General features: G+C 40.8%; 4 protein-coding genes across 14 annotated transcripts in view; 1 reads left to right on the forward strand and 3 right to left on the reverse strand.

Annotated features, from left to right (window-relative positions):
* Glut1 (Glucose transporter 1) overlaps positions 1-11,801 on the reverse strand; it is a 37,101-nt gene extending 25,300 nt beyond the window's left edge. For 2 of the 10 annotated variants that reach the window (XM_012362740.2, XM_067355779.1), the window contains exons 1-3: positions 5,070-5,495; positions 2,190-2,533; positions 18-792 (exon numbers count right to left, since the gene is read on the reverse strand). In XM_012362740.2, coding sequence (XP_012218163.1) covers positions 18-784 — 767 coding nt within the window. In that variant the 5' untranslated portion in view covers positions 785-792; positions 2,190-2,533; positions 5,070-5,495. Of the gene's footprint in view, positions 1-17; positions 793-2,189; positions 2,534-5,069; positions 5,917-10,792 lie in introns of those variants that run through there. The other 8 variants (XM_012362741.2, XM_012362743.2, XM_067355762.1 and 5 more) reach the window with 7 other exon arrangements.
* Positions 10,803-11,333, reverse strand: LOC136997053 (antifreeze protein Maxi-like). Its single transcript, XM_067347236.1, has one exon. The coding sequence runs from the start codon at positions 11,331-11,333 to the stop codon at positions 10,803-10,805; it is 531 nt and encodes a 176-aa protein (XP_067203337.1).
* Positions 11,802-14,141: 2,340 nt separating the features above from the next.
* Vap33 (VAMP-associated protein 33kDa) lies at positions 14,142-20,477 on the reverse strand. 2 transcript variants are annotated; one of them, XM_012362795.2, is made up of 6 exons: positions 20,181-20,471; positions 17,943-18,098; positions 17,630-17,739; positions 17,312-17,494; positions 17,124-17,225; positions 14,142-16,656 (listed from the first exon to the last, which is right to left on the reverse strand). In XM_012362795.2, the coding sequence occupies exons 1-6, from the start codon at positions 20,236-20,238 to the stop codon at positions 16,489-16,491; spliced, it is 777 nt and encodes a 258-aa protein (XP_012218218.1). In that variant the 5' UTR covers positions 20,239-20,471; the 3' UTR covers positions 14,142-16,488. The 2 variants fall into 2 exon arrangements, with proteins under 2 accessions (XP_012218218.1, XP_067212078.1); XM_067355977.1 differs by lacking the exon at positions 17,124-17,225 and having other exon boundaries at positions 20,181-20,477.
* A 222-nt stretch (positions 20,478-20,699) lies between these two features.
* On the forward strand, positions 20,700-22,702 carry LOC105669698 (methylosome protein WDR77). The gene is made up of 6 exons (XM_012362793.2): positions 20,700-21,280; positions 21,404-21,737; positions 21,810-21,982; positions 22,066-22,258; positions 22,387-22,586; positions 22,656-22,702. Exons 1-6 carry the CDS (start codon positions 21,163-21,165, stop codon positions 22,694-22,696), a joined length of 1,059 nt encoding a protein of 352 aa, XP_012218216.1. The 5' UTR covers positions 20,700-21,162; the 3' UTR covers positions 22,697-22,702.
* The last annotated feature ends 66 nt before the right edge of the window (positions 22,703-22,768 follow it).

A 22,768-nucleotide genomic window follows, 5' to 3' on the forward strand; every position in this document is an offset into this window, starting at 1 on the left:
GTACGTGTGTAACGTACCTTACAAGCAACTCCCGTAGAGTGGCTTCATCGTCTTCCTGTACCTCTTCCTGCGTCTCATTACTGAACGAGCCGCGGCTGGGGTGATGATGGCGGTGCTGTCTGCCGGTCGTCCTGCCGCCGGGTGGATACTGGCTGTGCAGCCCGTGATGATGGTGATGGTAGTGCGCCGCCGAGGCGTTGGTGCTGGCCGAGTGCAAGTACCGGGCGACGGTGGTCTGGCTCGCTCGCCCCCTGGTCAGCTTGAGGCCGGTTGCCGCAGGAGGCGGCAGTACGGCGCCTGTACCGGGCTCCACGTGACTCCTGCGCGCGACATACTGCTGCTCCTCCACCCTGCTGATGACGATGTCCTGCTGGCGCGCCCGATCCGACGACGGCCTCCGACCGGCCGATCCGCTCCGCGATCTCGCGTCACCGCCGCCGCCGCTCGCGCCCAACCGGCCGCCGCTCCTGCTGCGTGTCCTGCTACGGGGGACGGTGCCACCCCTGGCGACGATCTCCTCCCGATCCGAGTGGCTGCTCCACCAGCCGCTGCTACCTCCAACCTGAGCCCCGAAATCGAGACTCCCCCTGCTGCCGGCGACGTTCTCCTCCTCCTCCTCCTCCTCTTCCACCTCCCTCTGCCCGGCACCAGCCGGCCGGTCCGTATCCTGGGACCCGGAGAGGCCCGGGATCTCCTCGTAGAGACACTCCGAATCCTGATCCGTCGACACTGTCGCGCTCTGCCACAACTGGTTTATTGGCTTGAAGCCGCGTGAATCGGCCATCGTTCAAGCTGCGTCCAAAGACAGACACGGAAGCCACGGTACAGAGCAGTCCTCGTTCTCGCGCTCTTCTTCCTATCGTTTCGTTTCGGACACTTGCGCGTCCGATGCGATAATTAACGACATTTCGCAGTGACGCTTGTCCTCGATTATTCGGAACCGTAGTAGAACAGCTTTCTACAGTAATGATACGGAACCAATAAAGTGCGCGATACAGCGAAAAATAATATCGCGTATCGTGACAGCATTATTGCAAAATGTATGGTGGAATGCAATTCGTGCGATATGATATAAAACATCTTGTGATGTGTCAGGTGGCGATTCGAATCGATAATCGGCGAGATGCCGATTGCGATCGGCATTGCGCAATCGGCTCTCCGCAAAATTAAACCTCATAAAGATCTAATGCCGGTGCCACGCGTACTAATTAAAACAAAAGAGATTTTAGCAAGTACACGAGCCCGGTGTCCGCCTGATGGCGGACGGCGCGAGGAAATAATTCACGGGGAGTTTACCCGCGACGCGCATACAAAATGCTGCAACTTGCGGGTAACTTTTGCCTGTGTTACTAATAATATGAGACGTCGGGAGGAGTAAGGATAACTGAAATAATGGTGTTTGTCTTCCAAGTACGATCCCGACGGAGCGGAAGTTGTCCCACCCGCGGGATGCCGACGAGGGGAGGGGTGCAAACAAACTAAACTTATCACATTCGGACGGCCGCTAACTGACTTGCGGTGACGAGACGGGAATTGTGAATGGCATCATCGTGAATTGCGGACCGTCGCTTCGAGAATGCACCGCAACAATTAACCCTAATGTGCGCGGTTTTTTTTTTTGTTAGCGTTTTCGTCACACGCTGCGTGTAACAGCGAGCCTCGCTGATCTGGTGATAAGGTTGTTTCGAGAGAAATAAGCAGTATGATTGATAATATCCGGCCGTTGTGAGCAAAACAATTCCAAATTCCGAGCAATTTGCTATAATAGTTTGAAAAATGTACAAATTTTGCGAACAGTGATAAGAAAAGCGGAAGAATTATTGTATAACGTATGCAGGAGGCTGCTACAGTGATGGAAGTTTGTAATTTGTAAGATCCACTTTGCAGGGCTTTCAGGCGGACAGAATTTCATATTTAAAGAGAACAAATTACGGACTTACATAGTCTCCGCTCATGCTGCGAGCCCTCCAAATATAATGTCGTGGCGTTAGCATATTTTTAATAGTAACGCAAAAATAACTCTGTACTTGATATATAAAAAAATTCTCCAAGATACCATCTTTAATCTTGCAATTCGTTCGCCGCAATTGTTTTGCCCACAATGACCAATCTACGTATCGTACGCGAAGTACGGATCTTTCTCTCTCCGAAACAGATCATCTATCATAAATGAAGAAATACAAACTCACCTTAAAGAATTCGCAAGCCATTGTGCCCGGCGATGATATATCACGCCACGACGTTTCGTCTCGCACCTGCTCGCCCCAACGACGAAGAAAGGAATCCGTGGATCCGATCTATTGGCTGTCGAATATCGCTTCGCGTCGCAAGGAAAGACAGCGAAACAACACAAGGGGGGGAATAGATGTAAACACACAGATCACGGACACGGACGTCAAATGAATTGTACGGCGGGATTTCCACCGCGTTGTACAAGCACTAAAGTATCACGTTTTCAGAGGGGCCTCTTCCCTCCGATCGATTGGGCTTGTATTGAACTCACAATCAGTACGAGACGGCGAGTGCTAAGAACCTGCAACAAACGAAGAAATCGTTAGTTTCACCGGGCATTCGAGATAATCGCCGAAAGTGCCGTCGATTAAACCGCGATAGCGAAAATCCGATAATTAGATTGTGTCTATTATCGGTATCTTTTTACATAATTTAGATGCTCGGGGTTTGCAACATGACCACTCACATACAAAATAAATATACATGGTCAACTTTTATCTAAGAGTTTCAATGTCAGCGATAATAAAAGAATGCCGTTGTCAAACCGTTGCCTGCCGAACCTTGCTCAACACGATAGTCAGAAATGATATCGCCGTTTTTTTGATAGGGCACTAAAATGAGATACGAATTGTTATCTAAAGTCTAATTAGAATTTCTTGAAACATTAACTGACGCACGTCAACGAATACACGTTTGCTTTTCACCGATGTTTTATAACTACTCTTATTAAATCAACTTTTTGTAAATCTAAAAACTTAACGTTAGAAATCATTGTGTGACAAGAAGATTGCACGCAACACGCTCCTGGCCATTGCGAAACTTCCTATCCAACTTCCATGAAACGTGACTAAAACGTGACTAGACCGTTAAGTTACGAGATAAAGGATAAGAATTACATTATAAATTACATCGAGCAGCCTCAGCTAATCATTCCACTTATATCTCATTTGTGACTCTCTCTTGTCTCTCGCAATGATGATAAGCCGTAGCAAATATCTGTGTAAAGTTTGACAATAATCACGTTTCAGATTTCTAATTGTCGATGGATCTTGCACATCACTCGTAAATATTTGCCAATGTTTTAAAATTGTATGTTCAAAAATTTTTCGAACCCGAAAGATCTCCATCACCCGGATTGAAATTCATTACTACGTAAACAGTGCCGCTCTAATTTTCGGGTCATGCGAGAAGCACTCGCGCTTGTTGACAAACGTCGACCGAGAATGTACGATTTTCGATACGGCTTTATCGCCAGTATGTCGGTGTCAAGTCTCGGTTCTACATCGCGTCGGCTCTCAACTTGCTTGGCATCTTTCGTCGTCGCTATGAATATTGTACCGGGCCATCGCGTTACGCTTTAACACAACCATGAATAACCGAATCGATCGAGCGAGGCGCGATATTCCTTAAGAATACGAAATTGGTGCCCGATATTTTCTTCCAAAGAAATACGTGCCTTTAAATTTTTTTTAACGATAACTAACACACGTGTGTAAATAATGAGAAAGCGCGCTGGCATGTGTTCGTTACTACAAATGGCAACGTGATAATTATCTCGCAATTTTGCGATAAAGACTCACGAATCACTCACCGGTTAAAGTTTTTTAACCATATTAAGCTTTTTAGTCATACAAAACTTTCCAGCATAGTGTTGTATGATTTTACGGAGAATAACGTGGTAAACCTGTCATTCAATCAATTGCATGCAATAACATGAAGATTGTTATCTTTCCTTGCTTACGTAATTAATTACTCATCTCTCTGCGGTTCAAACGGTATATATCCATTTTGAAAGGAGGGCGATATCAGAAAAATAATCGATATTAACATACTTGTCAGCAATCAAAACATTAAAACTGTTTAATGTTTTGTGATATCACGTCTTTATCACATCGCTACTAAAAGCATGTAAGAATGTTGATTTTTAGATTGAGGTGATAAAGTCAATTTGCAACATTACATTGCATAAATAAGTTTTCCTTAAACAGAATTTGTTTACGCGTAGAATATTTTACAATGTCTTTATCTATTATATATTCTCTATTGTTAATTAAAATCTGTTCTTATTTTGATGGTAATATTGTTATCTTTTGCATAGAATTCTGCAAGTTTTAATTTGAAAATATTTTAGAATTTGTTACTTTAGTTATAAGTAAAGACTTTTCTATTTAAAGCGTTTTAAAACTACTGAAACATGTAGAAATCTGTTAGTGCAAGATCTGGAGGATAAGAAAAGATTAAGATAAAATTGATCATAAAAGTATTAAAATTTTGTTCTAGATAATTTTTGCTGTGTGAGATTTTGCACGCAATAAAATGACACTCTTTCAAATATTCCATTTTAAGGATTAATTACCAAATAAATGTAAAAATCATGAGATTACATTAGTAATTTGATATTCTTAGAAAAAATAATTATTATTACCTGCAATGGAATTTATTATATTTATGAATCAATATAATTGATAATAATGATGTCAACAATTATTATTACAAAATAGATGACGAATGTGCTTTACTCGTGCATTTATATAATTATTGAAATATCAAATAGTGTTTCTAAAGCGTCGTGACCTATTGAGTTTATTCATGCGATAAAATATATAAATACTCGTATAGGCATAGCGTATGTGGCACGTATTTTTTTTTGCTATTAATATTAGATCAATCGATATCAAGATTACAAGTGCGTATAATTAAAAATTGATTTAAAAATAAATATTTCTTTCTATGAAATCTTCAGCGGCGTCGGGCGACGGAAAACCGGTTCGCGAATACTGACACAAAGCGTACATACACGGCAGGCTGCTCTCACAATGATTTACAAGCATTCTCACCTGTCGTGCCGAATACGCCGTCTGTTTGCATCCTAACAGGAGCATACAGCATCCACGGCACGGACGAGGAGTTGCGCTTTCGGAGCTGCACTTCACACTGCACACGCGAGACGATACTGCAGGTGCATTGAGCGCAGACGTCAAACGCGGTCTCGGCACGTTCACGAGCGTTTGGCATCAAATGAAAAGCCGAGCGACAGCTCGGCTCGGCGCGACTCCGAGTGAACTGAGTTTCCATTCGAGTTTTTCTCTCTCTCCCTCCTTCTCTCTACCTCTTGGTTTCTCCTACTGTATAGCGTTTCGCTTTGCTTTTATCTCTGTTCGACTGTCATTAGCGCTACTACTCGTCTCTTTTTCTCGTTTTCTCCCACCATCATTCGCAGTCTTGCCGTCAAGGTTTGCGCGTACGTAAACTTGCCAGATCTCTCTCTTTTTCAGTTATTCGCGATATTTCACAGTTGTATTTAAGAACAAAGTGCGTTGTGCAGAAGTGAGACGGTACTGGGTGTTCATAAAAAATTGTGCAATTAAATTTATAGTGCCTTCGTAGTTTTAACTTGTGACATAACGACTCGGGTAATTAATGATTACAGTCGACGATCGTAAAATGAACGTTTCAGAAATTTTTATTAAATTTTCCGAATAAATGCAACAAGAGATTTGTTTTTTGTTCTCGCTCCAATATGCTCCGTTACGTATACTATAGATTGGAGCGTATTGGAGCGAGTAGGAGCATGTTGAAGCATGCGACGCGAACAAACCTAAGAAAACCGAATATACAATGTAAATTCTCGAATGTCTCTGTATATTTAATATTTAATTGTCTAATATTTAATTGAATATTAAGAGAAAGTTATTATTTAATTAGCTTTCCAAATTTCTTTTCTGTACGCATATTTCTATTTAGGAAAGCGATCATTATTAATCTTCTTTCAATATTTCTGACATATTACAAGTAACTGCGTATAAATTTTTTAATGCTACTGTTGTGTTCGTTTCCAGCATTGTTTGACATATATTGATAAGAATTTTTTTCACCTTCTTGATTGCTCTAACACATTGTGAGAATTTGGCCGCGTATTTTATGAACAACCATGTAGTATAATGTGCATCATTACGTACCATAATGTTGATTTTTCATGTGGCCTATCAGCACTACAGATGGTATTATTGCATAAATTAGTTTGTATTTCCATTAAAATCTCACGTAAAAACCCAGACGTATTGACTGGCTTTTGTAGTTACGATAATATCCTAACAAAATGTGGGGAGAGAATTTTATCGGAAAAGATAAAATGTAACATACAAATTCAATTAAGATATTCCTTTGTGCCACTGGAAATGATCAGTTGCTATGCAAACAGCAGAGAGAAATACTGAGCGTGAAATTAATTTTTCGAAGATCAATATTGAACACAACTACTTAAATGTCACATGTACTTAAAATATTTTACGAAATAAGTCTAAAATTTTAAAGTTTATCTGAAATAAATAAAAAATAAAGTTTTATAGTTTATTTAAACATCAGAAATTGAATTCGCAAAAAAACTTTATGTTTTCAATAAACTATAATTCTTATTTGTTCAGAAATCCATTTTGACTTAATTATTCACATTTTAATTTTTGGATGCTTTGTACAGAATAACAGCTCTGTCCCATTTTAAAATAAAATTCTTTGCTCGCGCTTCGATTAATGGGCGTACAACACCGACACGTAATGACCTTAAGGAGCCTCATTCCGAGCGTGCCTCGTAAATGTCACGAGTGTTAATTCATCCGCATTGAATACAGTACGCTCCATTAAAAAAATATTACCCTGCTCACACCTTCGTCGTTCCCGTCGTACATTTAATCGGAAGCTTCGACAAAGTTTAATAATCGGCCATGAAGATGGCAAGAAATACTTGCGGTCGTCTCGGCAATGCCGTAACAGACGCCACAGAAATATTTATACGCGACCGCGAATGTCGCAACGGGAAGAATGCCGTTGTTGCGAAACATCGGTGCCCGGGCGGCCGTTGCGAAGATTTTCGCGATACATCTTCGGCTGTGACATCGGTCGAAAAGTTTAAGCCGCGAATTCGCGAAGTTCACCGCCCGAGACGCGGAAGATGTCTCCTACTTTTGACGAACGTATGCCCCGCGACCTACTTGGTGCTCTGTTTACTGTCTCGATCATTCGCGTACATTTTCTAAACCGAACTTTTTATTCCCGCGACACTTGCGCATGCACGACCCGATGCAAATTCCGTGTCTTCGTTCTATTTATGTGCTTTTTTCCGCTACTCGGGCTCTTAATGCACATCTCGCCTCGGGGATACTTTGTGCGGGCAGAACGTCAACTTCACTAATTTATCACATGGTGTACTTTACTGGTTCTAATCAACTCGATAAACATCCTTGTCCGCTTGCCCATACGAAAGAGATACGCCGAACTATAGAAATAAAATATCACCATCTTGCTTTTTAATCATGATATTAGTAATAAAATATTATCGTGACATTTACGGAATATTAGAGCTTTGCGCTATTAAAGGCAACATTTTTTGCGCGAAAGGAAAAAATGGTCTGTTTTTTAACGTGAATTTTGCTCAATTTCCGTCCTGTCGGATGGTCCTGTTTAATATATAATTTATTGTGAAATGTGAATATAGCGCTGCGAGCAATTCTCAATTAAGAAAGTTGAGCAGAAGATCTTCCTTTATGTTCCACGAGGCAATTTTTGCAAAATGGCTCTTCCGCTCTCAGTGTTCTTGCCGCGACTCTTTCATAATGCACAAACTACATGCGAAACGGGGCTACGCGATAACTATTAATTAGTCTTGCTGCGCCGGGCAATAATTTTGCCCGGAGACAGAGAGTGCGGCGCATTATGGATTATATCGTGTTTCTCAGGAGACAATGCATTACCGATCACCTAATCAGAGAAAAGATACTTTATTCGATGCATTCGGAATGTTCTACACTCCACTTTACTCCCTGCGCTCAATACATTAAGGGCTACATATGCTGATGCACATACTTGTGTAAAGTTTTTCTGTATGCAAAATTCGCATTCTGCATGATTTTTTGCAATTTTTTGCTTGTTTTTTGCACAAGCAAGAAAGAGCAAAAAAAAAAGTACTACAAAATTTACTAACCGTTTAGTATAAATTGATTTAATTAATTCGGTTTAATTTAATTAAGCTTTTATATAATCTTACTTCTCTCTCAATCCACAGAATACAGTGAAATATATAATTTAGTTTCGAAAAATTTTAGAGGTCGTAAATTTGGAATTTAGATCGTATGCTTAGTCGTACATACGCATATGCCTCGTACACATTCATTACGTACGTTATATGTAGTGATAAAGGCATCTGTACAGCGTATACGTGCGCCATATAATTCCGTATTGATGAACGAAAGCTCGAGTGCAATGGTATTTTAGTGACCCATCTCAAGTCGCGAGAGCAAGCCACCGACATGACTAACGAAATTAACGTTGACGCGTCATTAGTTTATTCAACACGCCTCTCGGATATTATTATTTCGTCCCGCCGTTGCGAAAATATACGCGGAAAAAGCAACGCATCGCTGATGCTTAAAGAACGCACACATTATTTTACACCAGTCGAAGCATTTTTCGAAGCAATAAAACGACACGACACGTATTGCAGATAAAATAAACGTGAATGGCGACTCTTTGGGATCCTAAGTTAATAATGTTTTAGGGACCTTCTCTGAAGGGATAACCGAGCAAGGAGCTGCTATGCATTTTTTAACTCGCACGAGTGAATATATGTTTTCGGAAATATTTACGAAATGAATATTTTTGTGAATATTTTTAAAAATTGACGAATGGTTTCGTAAATAAATTATTTTACATGGTTTCCTGGCAGTTGGCGACGTGACGCTCAAGTATGAATATTTAAGTATTAATTTCTACGCGTTGGGTTTTTCAGAATTAGTAGAATGCAAATATGTGTAAATGTATTATATGCAAGCATTATATGCAAGATACATTATATTTTTTCTGAAATTTATTTATTCATTATTTAATTTAAAATTTGTCGCTATATTATAAAGTTCTGATTTGAGAGCTTTGCGATATCAAACGGCTAAAATGTGAAAGATCTCGAAAATTTATGACCTTTCTCATCGTTTTCATTAAGAAAATATTGACTCAAAATTTCACGATGCTATATCGATTATCTGCCAATTCTAGAACATTCTATAGATCCATCGTGAAATAAGAACGTTATGATACGACCATTAGCCTGGGGCTAATGGGTTATCGAGTCCAAGCTGCGGGTTAAAAATGGATCCTCGCACTTAGGAAACTAACGGCGTTCGCGAGCACCGCGAAATTCCCAGATTTCTTCGTATCCCGAATCTCATTAAGCAACATCGAAGGAAGTCACGCGAGCCACGAGAACGTGATTCGAGGCTTCGAACGCGAATTCGAACGCGGTAGAGCATCAACGTCGCGCCGCGCCGGGTGGAGTTTCTCCTCTCTCGACGCTGCACCGTTTTATTGGAACGCATCGTATCCGGGTAACACGATCGCCAACATTCATTCCCCCCACACACGAGGAAGCTTTCAGTCTTTTTCTCGTATGGTATGTGTATGTATTTTGAACTCGTCAAATTTCAAATGAAAATTTTTTCGACAAATTCGGAGACTTTTTTGTAACAAAAATACTTTCGTAATTGAGTCTGAAAATAAAATTCGCTTCGAATCGAATATCGCAGGAGATTTATCTGTTTGCTCCTTCGCCAAAATGTTCTTCATTTTGAAAGGATGTATAATTCAAGCACTATCATTTTCATTAAGAAGAATTCTGGAACAGTGAGCAAATAACAGACTGCGCATGATTTTATAATAAACATTAGTCTATTTCCACTTTTACAGAAACTCTTATCAATTGTTCTAAAAATGGAAAAATTTTAATTATACAAATTGAAATAGCGCTTATTCTTTGAGACTGAAACAAACGGATATTTCTATGAAATTCAGAAAAGAACGAACGTGGGAGAGGAAAGTGCAAGACGCGCTGTCGTGTGCGGGAGGGATAGCGAAGGTGCGTTCGTGCTCGCCGTCCATCCGTCCGTCCGTCCGCGAGTCGAACGCAGCCCTCGATGGCTCGCTCGCTCGACTCGAACGCGCTCGAACGAGGGTAGAGCCGGAGCAAACTCTCGCGCATTTCCCTTCGACGACTGGCACCGTTCTCCTTAATCGCACGGGAGCACGAGGTCTAATCTCGTACCCTAGGCCGATCCTGCGAGCGCCGCACGACGTTGCGGACGTCTTGTATTATCGATTGACGAAAGTTATGTGGAGGCGACTCGCCACCGGGGCACGGCGATCGTGACGCGAGCGAGCGAGCGGGCGAGCGCGCGAGCCTGGGACGAGATGCGAAAAAAAAAAAAGAAGGGAGGAAGAAAAAGAATAAAGATTAGGAGAGGCGAACGAAGAAATTCCACCCTCGCGCGACCCTTCCTCCTCCTCCCCTCTCCCTGCCCTCTCTTCCTCCGTCTTCGCTCCACACACTATTCTCCATGCTGCTTGACGTTTGCCTACCGATTCTTTGCACCTACGTCACGCTCCATTCTCGATCGTCGCCGAGAGCGAGGCGTGAACGCGTTCTCCGATATAGATCCGCGGCAGGGACGATTAGTATCGCGCGAGGGGCGAGGGAAACACAAGAGAAACGGGTATCGGGGGTCGGTGTCACACTCACCCCAAACGGGTTAGACCGTCGCGATGGAAGCCTCGTTGGCAGCGCGGACGACGTTCGTACTCGCGTCAGGAACGGCAGTAGTGGCAGTGGCGGAACTGGCGGCGGCACCCACGACGGCGGTGGTGGCGGCGGCGGCGACGGTGGCAACGGCGGCAACGGCGGCAGCGACGGTGGCGGCTACGGTGGCAGTTACGACGACGTCGACGACGCTGTTGTACGCGGTGGACGACGCGACGACGGCGGTGACGGCGGCAGCGACGGCGCCGCGACGAACAACGACAACGTTAGCGCGAACCGATGACGACGGCGACGAGTAGTCACTTCCCACCTCCGTGCGATCCGGGGAGGGCACCATCTCCTCTAAGCTCGTGCGATCACGTGCACACCCGACGACGACGACGTCGACGCCCGCACTGCTGCTGCTGCTGCTGCTGCTGCTGCTTCTGCTTCTGCTTCTGCTTTTGCTTCTGCTACTGCTGGCCCGCGCAACGACGACCACGCTATGGCACCACCGTGGTCGCGCTACCACACCGAGTGACATCGTCGCAGTGTCATCGTCGTCGCGCCCTTCGGCGTGCGCCCCGTTTTTCGTCTGCTGCTACTGCTGCTGCTGCTGGCGCCCGGTCAAGGGGCGCGAAGGGAAAAAAAAGGGAAAAAAAGATGAACGAACGAACGCACAGGACGCACGCACTCTCTTCCTCGTCGCTCTCACCCTCTCACCCTCTTGCTCTCTCTCTCTCTCTTTTGTTCCCTTTCTCTCTCTCTCTCTCTCTTTCTCTCTCTCTCTCTCCCTATCTCTTTCCTCCTCTGTCTCGCGGCGATTACTCGCACGGGGACTCGCAGAAGACGGTGCTCGTCCCCCGATCGACTGCACGACACCGATGCCCGCTGATGCCAGGAGACGCCCCAACGCGGGGCACCTAGTTCGACGTATGGCGAGCGACGGCTCACCCCGCGATCCGCGTCTGTGCTCGGCCCGACTCGCGCAGTACCGTAACGCGAACGGGGGTTGCCGTCGGGGGTGGACGGGTGCACCCCCTCTCGCGCGACCTTACCTCAGCCCTTCCCCAAGCGTGCCGCACCCGCGCAATATGTCCATTCATATCCGACAACTCCGAAAGAGTAGATTTCTCCAATGTCATTCTGTAAATTCGTGCTGTATTTTTATTTTACAATCGAGTCTTCCTCTTCTTATCACGACCGCATCAAAACTGACTTACGAATAATGATTTTGCGACAAACTCGATTTCACGCTCGAGCTGAATTAAAGCGTTCTCGCGAGTCGCGCACCGTCGAAACATGCTCTCAATTCTTTCCGCGCTCGCCGTGGCGCGAGCGTAACTTTTTCCACGCTCCTCTGATTTATTATAAACCGTTTCACGCGACGAAATGGAGGGAATAGCTTTAGTCGCGGGCGCCGCGAACCTTTCGGGGCGACCTGGAGCCGTCGGGCACTCAGCGGCAAGGCGGGGGGCTAAGGAAGTCCTTGAAATCAATAGCCAGCCGCTACTGCCGCCGCCACCCTGATCAGGCTGCTCTGCGCTGCATCCGTCGCTCCGCCGTCACCACCGCCGCCGCCGCCGCCGCCGCCGCCGCCTCCCTCTTCCCGTATCCCGATTTATCCGCACGGCGTGGCCGAGGAAGTCGTGTCGTGCACGGCTTTAGTTCGCAACCGAACGTCTCTCGGTGCCGAGCGTCATCGATCATCGAGCCTCTGAAAATCCGGAGGGACCATGTGTCGTGGGAGCGCGTCGCGGACGCGTATTGCATGGAAATCGGCAACCGCCGCTCTGCCGATTTCCTGCCACCCGGTTTGATATAGCAGCAAGTCCTCGCGACACTGTACTTGAAATCGTACATCCGGTGAACGCTCGAGCACAGCGTTCGGCATTGAACGCGACTATGAGTGGCCATGAAATTTTGTACATAGAATTTCTTGACGCTATATATATATATATATATATATATATAATATATATCACAAAGATCTGTAATAAGTTTATATAATTTTCACGACGCCGTAGCTTAATTATCATAACGCTAAATTTAGCACGTAGAAAGCTAAAGTGGTTCCTCGCGCGAATTTTTATCCGGACGCTTATGTTGTCGCTTGATGTATATTAATATCTGACGCGAATATAAATTATAGCATATCCGAGAAACGCTGTCGCAAAATCTTTCCCTATTTTGAATATAGCAAACGCTTAAGTTTCACGTTCGATGTTAAATCGCCGTTGTCAAGGCAATTTTTACCGAAACTTATATTATTGTTTTCACTATTGGCATATTTAGCCGCGTTTCCCGAAACACGCTATTGCATAAAAATTTTGAACGAACCATAAAAAAAAACACAATTGCAAGAATAGCGGACAAAACTTTTAATGCAGGAGTTAAGCGTCTTTTTAAAGCGATGATGTAAGCGTCATAAAACACATATGAAAAAGTCGAATTCACCCCCGCTGACCTAATAAGGATCATTGCGATCGTGCCCTACATTTAGCGGAAGCGAGCTTTATATATTTTGAAGTTCTTACCGCAACGGGTGGATACGCGATCCTCCGACGTGACCGAAAATACAGACGCGTAGGGAGACGTACGTAGATTGTGGTCTGGTTATGAGTTGACCTACTCTACTTTGGATCTACCTACGCGCTCCCTTTCCAAGGATGCAACCCCTTTCGGAAACTGTCTCGCGTCATGAGAATGCTCGCTCGGGTGCTCCCGTCATTATTTCTCGATATTTTATCTTATTACGAAAGCATCTTTTTCTTTCCGTTAATTTTTCGTTTAATTTGATTTATATCACTATTCAAAAAAACTATGCGTAGAAGAAATTTTTCTAATATTAATAATCAATATCCAATCTAATGTTTAATTTTAGATCACAGTTTAGATTAATATTGTTTAGTTTTTTATTGAATCTATTAATCTAATACTTAAAGTTTAAACTACTACATAGTCGATGAGCCAAAAAGTACATAAATATATATAATATAGAAACAACTTGGTACGTGTATACGTATTATCGCGTTGCTAAAATTCATCGAAAAAGAGAGTGTTTCTATAATTTTGCGCCAATTATTTACATATGCGCTTTTGTTCTTTAAAAGAATTTCTCATACGAACGTTTTTCTCTTTTCTATTCACGACAATTGTGCAATCATTTACGCTTAAATCTTTACTGAATAAAGTGTTAGATAAACATTCCTAAATGATAGATAACGTTAAATTCGAGTTTCAGATTGGGCCTCGGGTTAACAATTCCAGCATATAATTGCCCGTTAATATAATTGAAGGAGTAATTACATAATAATCCCTGGTATCGAAACATCAAGTGGTCTATACAATATACTCTTTAATAGAATACTTTTATTCAAACACGAGTGTTAACGAAATCACTGTTAATAAATAGATTAATCGCACGTGACGACGTAGTCACGCATGAAGCGAAACCACAAAACTCGATAATCATATATAATCATAACAATCGTATATAGATCATATTCAACAAATTCTTGGTATCTGTAACAAAATCTCTCTAGCGTAGCATCCGAGAAATGTTTATGCATTGCATACTAATTGCATTCTTTTGTTTTTTTCCTTCTGTCTTTTTTTAATAATGGAATATATGGAGACTATTTCTGATGCAGTTAAAACGCACGAGATGAGAAACGTGCACTTGCCTCTTTTAGGCGTGTGAATATACATATATATATTCACACGCACATATATATATATATATATATATATATATACATATATATTTCAAATCCATGTTACAATGTTTTGCTTTACAAAGATGCGACATAGATCAGGGTTCGAGTTAATAAACTTCATAATTAATATACGGGATATACACGTAAAATATATATGCAAGGAGAGACAGAGCTCGAGTTTACACGATTCAAGATCTAAGATCTTTTCTCTCGCTGTAGGAGTCGCCGAGTCACTTCTACGTGCCGAACCCAAACTGTAACAAGGAATGTCAGAATTGTAAAAATGACGCTAGCGAGAGCAATCCGAATAATCGTCTCCGAGTCAGAAACTCGTACAGCGACAGAAGTTCACACCGATATAAAGTACACACGTCGATTGAAACGCTTCGGCTATTCCGCGCGCTCCCAACTAACAAAAGTCGCGCGCGGCGAATGCGTTTACAGCACGCATCTATGCGATTTAACGGTAGAACGGTTCCTCTTGTATATTTGTATATTACAGCCGCGCGGAGACACGGAATTTTCGCAATTCGCTAAAACGATCACCCAGGACAAAAAGTGGGAGGTGTAAAAAAAAAAACTCTCGGAGCGATGGTGGAAGCCAGTAAGGTTGAAAATCGTGTTACGCTATATTGCCTCTAGTCCTAAGGCACAGTTATATAAATATCTCTATACCTGTAAGTGATAAATATTACGTGCTCAACAATAGTACTTAAATAGTGACAACCGGCGATCAGCTCGTCACTCGCGAACTCTGAAACTCGACAGATCAATTTCTCGGGCGCCCCGACAATATACCATGTCCATGTAAGATTATCAGCGACTCAACTTGGACCGATGATTCGGCAGAGAGGTGCAAAATTCAAAACCCTTCGCTATTTGTGATATCCGAGACATATCTTTATTCGTTATTTTTATAAGACAAACATAAAGAAATAAAAAGTACACTGAAGCATCAAGTAAATTCAATGCATTAACGTTTCCTTTTCTTCTTTTTTTTTTTTTTTTTCATTTAATATACCAACGCTGGCGGATACAACAACCAGCACAACCAATTGTTGGATCATAAATCACTACTCTTCATCAGCCAGCCCCGCCTCTAACCCCTTCTTTCCCCTCCGGCCCCGACTATGTATGTTACATGTTTTCAAATGGACACAGTATATACAACGGTACGAGAACAGTGTCCTGAGGGTGGACGCATCGAAGAAGCGCGAATCGAGCGAGCATAGGCAACAGCATAGGCTCCGAGTACGATGCACCCGCACTGTGGACGCTATTTCCGCTTCCGATTGTACAATGTTATTTATACGATGTAAGAATTATAATACGTAGAGAAAGATGTTATCCGATGTGACAGTAATAGCACCCTCACTCGTTCGTGTGTGATCTTTCCCATCGGTACAACACGTTTTTTATCCCGAATGGGTGGTATACAAGTTTGAGAAAGAATGAAATACAATCAGTAATTAGTAACTTACATTTCCAATAATGACACAGTTTCAAGGCAATGTCGGGCAACGCGAATAACGATATCGAAATTGTATTTGTAAACACGAAATCACAAATACACTTTTGTCCAACACTATTTTAAAGCAGACGCGAGCTATAAATCGTAAAAAAACCCCCCCTTTATAAAAAGCAAAAAAAAAAACGCAACTATAACAAATGCAAATACAAAACTTAATAACCGAGCATTGCTTGTTTTCTCAAATCAAATCAATTTCTTAAAAGAATAAATAAATAAATAAATTTAAAATCAAATATTTTGCCAAATGAAATACACATCCGTAACGAGCAGCTTCTATTAATGTAGACCACTACCGTTCGTGTTTATAGCATTTATTATGAACATTCGAATAATGCAACGTTTGGAGTCTGTATCTGCGATCGAACGATGACATGTGACGGCAGAGGACAGGCTAAAAAAACATGGGGGCGGTGGGGATACACTGAGGTATATAATAAGATAAAGGCTGTTCAGATTAGTTTTCCCAGCAAGTAGCCGACTATAACCATAGCAATGGCAATGAGGACACTAGTTGATGTCGGAGATAACTGGTTATTGCTCTGCGAGGTTAGTCCTCTAGCTGCTGCAAGGTTACCATCATTGCCCAGTGCTGCGTTTCGCCACTTCATTAAATCTTCCTGCAGACAAACACATAGAACTACGTTGTTAGCAGATTCCTGACTAAAATCTCTGATTTAATCAAGTAAAAATTTATAATCGATTTCATCGAACTTGTTTAACCAGGTAATGCCCAATAAATTTGTACTATTTTCGAGAAAATTAAGAGTTCGCAAATTTAACATTGCTTGGTTAAAATTTAAACAATTAGTGTAATTTAGACAATTGGTAAAATTTAGATATTTGGTGAATTTAGCTAGTACAGATTTAAAAAATGCAATGGATTTTGTATAAATCAACAAAACTGTTTTGTCCAAAGTTTATATATAAATAAATATATCAATATGTACTGAATAATATTTACAAGTAATAAATGATCAAAAAGTTTAATTAATAAAAATCAATTGAAATAAAATTAAATAATTAATTTTTTATACTCCAAATATGCAAATAACATCACGATTGATTTAACGTCATTAATATTTACCCTAAGTTGAAGATTTTCCTGCCTAAGCGTGCTTTCTTCTACCCTAAGCTGATTAACCTCTTGTGCAGCTTTTAATAGTTTTTCTTCTGTTTCGCCAAGTACCTAAATAAAACCACGTTGTTTTGAAACATGGCAATCCATGAAAAATAAAGTATTTCTCGATACTCACTCTCTTTCTCATAACTTACTTTAGGTGACGATTTGACGGAATCGCCAACTGCTTTGTTCTTTCCATTAGTCGTATTAGAATCTGTCTTAGCTGTTGTGGAAGTCGAAGTCGTTTTAGCTGTAGTAGTGGTGCTTGTCACAGGATTCTCAAAGACGCATTTCAATTTAGAATCCATTAATTGATCTGGATTTATGTCCTTCCACTTAAAAAAAAAGATACATATGCGACTTTCATTAATCATGAAGAGTAAATATAGTTTGAAGAATGGCAAAAGCAGCTACAGAAGTACTTTGTTTACTAATGATGCATATTAATGAATATCTCAATATTCACTTACCACATCGACTGGATATTCATCATCATTGTCGTCTGGTGCTACCACAGTTTGCACCATAAATTTGTGTTTGTTTTTCTCCGACGGATCAAAATCATACGGTTGTAAGCATACTGTAATGATATGTAAAATTAATTAACTATAATAAAACAGTTTATATTATTCGACTAAAGAAATAGATCTTCTGAGTTGTACAGATATAAAGACTAGAATTTCTCTTTCTCTAAACAATTTATATGTAAATATTATATTTAAAGTTAGAAGAAATTTAATCAATATGAAAATAAAATTTATATATTTTATGACACAGACTAACCTGCTATTTCAGTGACATCTTGTGGTTTGAGGGCTCCAGAGTTTGGACGTACACAATATCTCTTTGGGGCAGTAGTCTTTATCTTAAAATATACTTTTTTATTCGTTGGATTAATTAATTTTATATACGATGTGACTGGACCGCCGGAAAAAGGGCCTGTAACAAAATGATAAAATAATTTGTTAATTAAAATAAATATTTGTTTAAAAGATTCAAAGATAGATAAATATATTTAATCTTTTTATATTTATTAATAAATAATAAATTATAAATGTCAATGACATAAAAAAGAGATCATACTAAAAATATAAAAGTTGTGTGCACAGATATAAAAAATGCAAAAAGAAAATGAATATTAATAGTTTGATGAAATAAACATCTTTTCCTGGGCTTTGCTGATAACAGAACAGTTCGTGACATTCGTCATTCTATTACTAGTCATATAAAGACAACTCGAGTTATATCTGCAAGTTAAATAACTTCTTTCAAGAAGCATTAATTAAGAAGTGAAATGAAGATGAAGACTGTAGTCAATAATCGTTAAAACAAAAAGATTAATTATAAATTATTATATAAGAGCTGATTCATAAAAAAGTCATTCACTGATTTTTTGTTAAGAATGTAAGATTAGATTTTTATCGAATTGGATAAAAAGGATACATAGCACATACAAACTTGATGTGTAAAAAATAATACATTAAAATATGCATAAAAAAAATTTATATACAATAAGCAGAAAAATTAAGAATATTCAAGTATGTTAATCGGATTCACGCGTGACTACAAATTATTTTCATTTCCAATCTTTTTAATCCTGATTTTAATAACGCAAATGTCTCTAGCAGATCGACCGTTCTGCGAAACGGCGATGTCGTGTGTAATTGACAGCTAAATGTTTGCCTTTTAACTTTGCAAAAGCACGTGCGTGACCAGTCATAGTCGAAGGACGCTGAAGCACTTTATGATTTCAGCATAATAATGATTCTATAATTCTGCAAAAATTTTATTTCCGTAGGTGAGAGCACGAAACGAACGCGTAAACAGATGGCCATAGCCATCTTAAACGAGGTCTTAAACGAAATTCGTTATGTACGTGTAATTATGTACGCATGGTATTAGCCGAAATATTTGCACATGCAAACGTCTATTTTACATAGATTTATTTCTGAAAGAAACATGTGATCCGAATAAATATATATGCGTAGGCGGAAAGAACGAGCAGAGCAACGTTCTCCAAATTTCGCAATAAATCATCCACGATTCCAAGTGAGAGAGCAGAAATACATGAATGGAAAATCCAGTGAAAAATGGTGATATTATTACATTGTGAGGGTCACGATGCATTTACCGGCTGGCCGTTACGAAGCGTAAATAAGTGAGGCTCTTATGGATTGCCGCCGCGTATAGCCGGGCTAAGTGGAGCAGTGGTATAAATTCAATAAATAGGTTTTCCTCGTATCGACGATTAGTAATCGTCGGAGGAAGGCATTGGGAGATTGTAGACCGTCGCATCGATCGATGGCACCTGCGTGTTTCTACGTTTTCGAAACGATCGTTTGCCGAACGACAGACTTTTCGATGTCTTGCATTTTTTTTCTCCTCGTGGAAAAAAAACCTCGGCAAACTGGAAACCATCAGAGGGCGCGAGAGCCACTGTCGGCTTATCTGATTATTATTTATCTACTTATTTCGCTTAACAAAGCAAGAAAATCTTGATAGAATTTCGCGAAAACAACGGCTTCGGCAGCGCGAGAACACGACAAACGAGAGAGCGGCGCAAAGTCGCGCTCTCTCGTGCGACTTTGACAGCGAATTGACGTACAGATGGACAGATAGGGTTAGGTATGAGTAAGCGACATTGCATGCTCGTCGAGAAACACCGCGGACGAGGATGGGGGCTCTCAATCGCGCGGCACGACACACGGACGAGCACGGCTGTACGCTCCGTATTTGCGCCATGCCGAAGACAATGAGCGAGCCAACGGACGCGCGGCCGCGCGGGCGAAGACGACTCGACCTTACGTCATCTTAACGACGCAGCGCGCGATGAGCTCCGTGTGCAAGCAAGCACCTCGCCAACACGAATGTGCGGATACCTCGCACCACGGGCGGCATACGCACGGAGCGCTCGTTCGGCTCGCGATGATGATGATCACTTAATAGAAATAAAAAAAAAAGGTACAAAGAAAAAAAAAATAAGACACGACAAAGGATGACTGTTCGTTTTTGTTAGCGTACCCCTGAATCGTAGCTCGCTCTGCGGCTCGATAATTAAAACCTGCTCGGGCTTCGACATCCTGACTGGCAGACCAAGACGGACTTCTCGACGGACGAGTCACGGCGTTGTTGGTGTCCTTGCACCTCCTCCTCCGCCGCCGTCTGCTGAAGCGCCCAACGGTGATCGGTGCGTTGGGCTCCGCGTATTGACAAGTCGTTCGGTTGCTTTGCTCGTCGCGATTCCCCGTTCGGCTACGTCGGCCGTGTACGTCGTATCGTGTCGTGCCGTATCTTTTCTGAAGATTCCGTTGGACTGATTCTGATTCGCGGCTCGCACGCAATACGCATGCGTCACGACGGATATTATCCGAGGTGCAGAGGCCGCGTTACGTCACGCCGCGGTCGGTAATGCGGACCGTCTGTTTGCAGCTGCACTTTCTGCATTTGTTTTTATTCATTGTTCACAGTCTCTTGTAATTGAAAGAATAATGATTTGTTTTCATGTTACTCGATTCGAAAATAACGAATCATAGGACCGTTTCTTTCGGTTGCACTTTTTGCACTTAATTTTTATTTTTTCTCTTTTCTTTAAAGTGCGAGTATATCTCTGTATCATATGGAGACGTGAAAATAGCTGTTAACAACAATTGAATATTACATGAAAGCGAATGAAAGCGATAGTTAAATCTGATTCGTTAAATATTTTAGTCAAGTACACCAATCACGTTATTCTGCTTTGATCATCGGTTCTTCTGAATCCGCCCATTGAACTTATTCCACAGCTAGTAGCGGGTAAATCTTGAACGACGTGCTTAACCAAACTTTTTTGTAGAATATTTGATGAAAAGTAATAAATAAAAAATAATGTATGAAAGAAGTACTTATAATATTAAGAAACAGAAAGTAGAAAATTGCTAATAGTAATTGAATTACTAAGAATTACAAAATTAAGCTCTGTTTTTAAAATTCTTGTGATTTCAAAGCAATAATATTGTGAACTAATATGGAAAACACAATGGAAAATTGGAATGTATCAAGCGACGGACCCTTTAGAAATATGTCTGTCACAGATCGACCATCTATCGTTAAAAAGAATCTGCAATTTCTCTTAATTTACAACGGTAAAGTGTTACATTACTTGGATATTGATTCTTTCGTTTGAGAAATCTCATATCGATACTTTTTAAAGATCATAATTGATTCTTTCGTTTATTAAATCGTGTGTGTATCCATTTTTGTTACAGAACACAATGCTCTTCTTGGAGGTACTAACATGGTGGATATATATTGGACAGGTACTCTTTGGCACTATAATGATATCTTAGATTTTACTAGAGAAAAAGCTGATATAACACAACAGACAGATAGTGGTGTTTGTAATGCTGTTTATCTGACACAAAACAAATTTGTTGTTGTGGAGGATAGCGGTATTGTGGAGATCTTAGAAATAATTCAAGCATCAGATCAAAAACCTCAGTTTTATTCTCTTGAACGCACTTGCCAGCATGACGATAGTGTCTTAACGGTATCCAAGTTTTCCAATGAAAGGAACATTGTGACGGGAGGAATGGATTGTTGGTAAGATATTTATAAAGTATGATATCACGTAAGTCGGGCAAAAGGAAAATGTCAATCTCATATTTGTTGCAGTTTAAAAGTCTGGGATGTGGAGGATTTAATTGCAACATATTCGTACAGTTTTGCACATACAGATGTTATCACCAGTACAGATGTAAAAGCTATGTCTACTTCTGTATTTGTATCCACCTCTTTAGATGGCGAATCACTACTTTGGGATGTTAGACGAGCTAAACCAGCACATTGTATATATCACCAGATTTTATTTCATTGTATTTTTATTTACTTCATGCTTACTTCAAATTATATTCTTTGATATTTTTCTCAGGCATTTTTAAAAAAGATGATTGCCAATTAACAGCAGTAGCTTGGAACAGCATATCGGATCATCTTGTAGCAGTAGGTGCAGCTGATGGCAGCATTACATTAATCGATATCCGACAAACAGATGATGTGCTATGTGAGTCAGTTGAATGTGACAGGGGCATACATAAATTATTATTCAATCCAGATCCAGAAAAGTAAGAATTTACTAGAAATCTATTCACATAACTCTAAAACAGCCTATAGAAAATATTTGTTGAATTAGAAATGTAGTACTTTTATTGATATGGAATTTGTGATAATTTGACATTCTTTTATCTTCTAGGAAAGATGAATTAGCATGTTGCTCTGATGACACATCTGTGAAAGTATTTGATAGTTATAAAGAAATGCTGCCGATATTCGAGGATAGCAGCCACAGCGATTTTGTACGAGGACTCGCCTGGCACAAAGATGGATTATTTTCATGTTCTTGGGACGGAACTGTAATTAAACACGTGATATTATCCAGCAACGATAATATAAGTTAGTATTTGTAGTATGTGAAATTATCATTGTTATATATCATGTATCATCAAAATATTGAACTTTAAGGAACTGGACCGTCGCAATTTAAAATAAAAATTCATAAATAATGTGCATTTATTTCTGAGATCTTTATTGCGCAAGCAATAATGTAAGGTATGGCGTAATTATATTGCATTTGA

The sequence above is a fragment of the Linepithema humile genome, chromosome 1 (genome assembly GCF_040581485.1).
Source record: "Linepithema humile isolate Giens D197 chromosome 1, Lhum_UNIL_v1.0, whole genome shotgun sequence".
NCBI lineage: Eukaryota > Metazoa > Arthropoda > Insecta > Hymenoptera > Formicidae > Linepithema > Linepithema humile.

Excerpts from the sequence above, each read along its gene's own strand:
- LOC136997053 (XM_067347236.1), bottom strand. The coding sequence starts at position 11,333 with ATGTCACTCGGTGTGGTAGCGCGACCACGGTGGTGCCATAGCGTGGTC.
- LOC105669698 (XM_012362793.2), top strand. The coding sequence starts at position 21,163 with ATGGAAAACACAATGGAAAATTGGAATGTATCAAGCGACGGACCCTTT. Across the intron at positions 21,738-21,809 it reads ACGGGAGGAATGGATTGTTG|TTTAAAAGTCTGGGATGTGG; the intron begins GTAAGATATTTA and ends TATTTGTTGCAG. Across the intron at positions 22,587-22,655 it reads ATCCAGCAACGATAATATAA|GAACTGGACCGTCGCAATTT; the intron begins GTTAGTATTTGT and ends TTGAACTTTAAG.
- Vap33 (XM_012362795.2), bottom strand. The coding sequence starts at position 20,238 with ATGTCGAAGCCCGAGCAGGTTTTAATTATCGAGCCGCAGAGCGAGCTA. Across the intron at positions 17,740-17,942 it reads AGATGTCACTGAAATAGCAG|TATGCTTACAACCGTATGAT; the intron begins GTTAGTCTGTGT and ends ATATCATTACAG. Across the intron at positions 17,495-17,629 it reads ATGAATATCCAGTCGATGTG|TGGAAGGACATAAATCCAGA; the intron begins GTAAGTGAATAT and ends TTTTTTTTTAAG.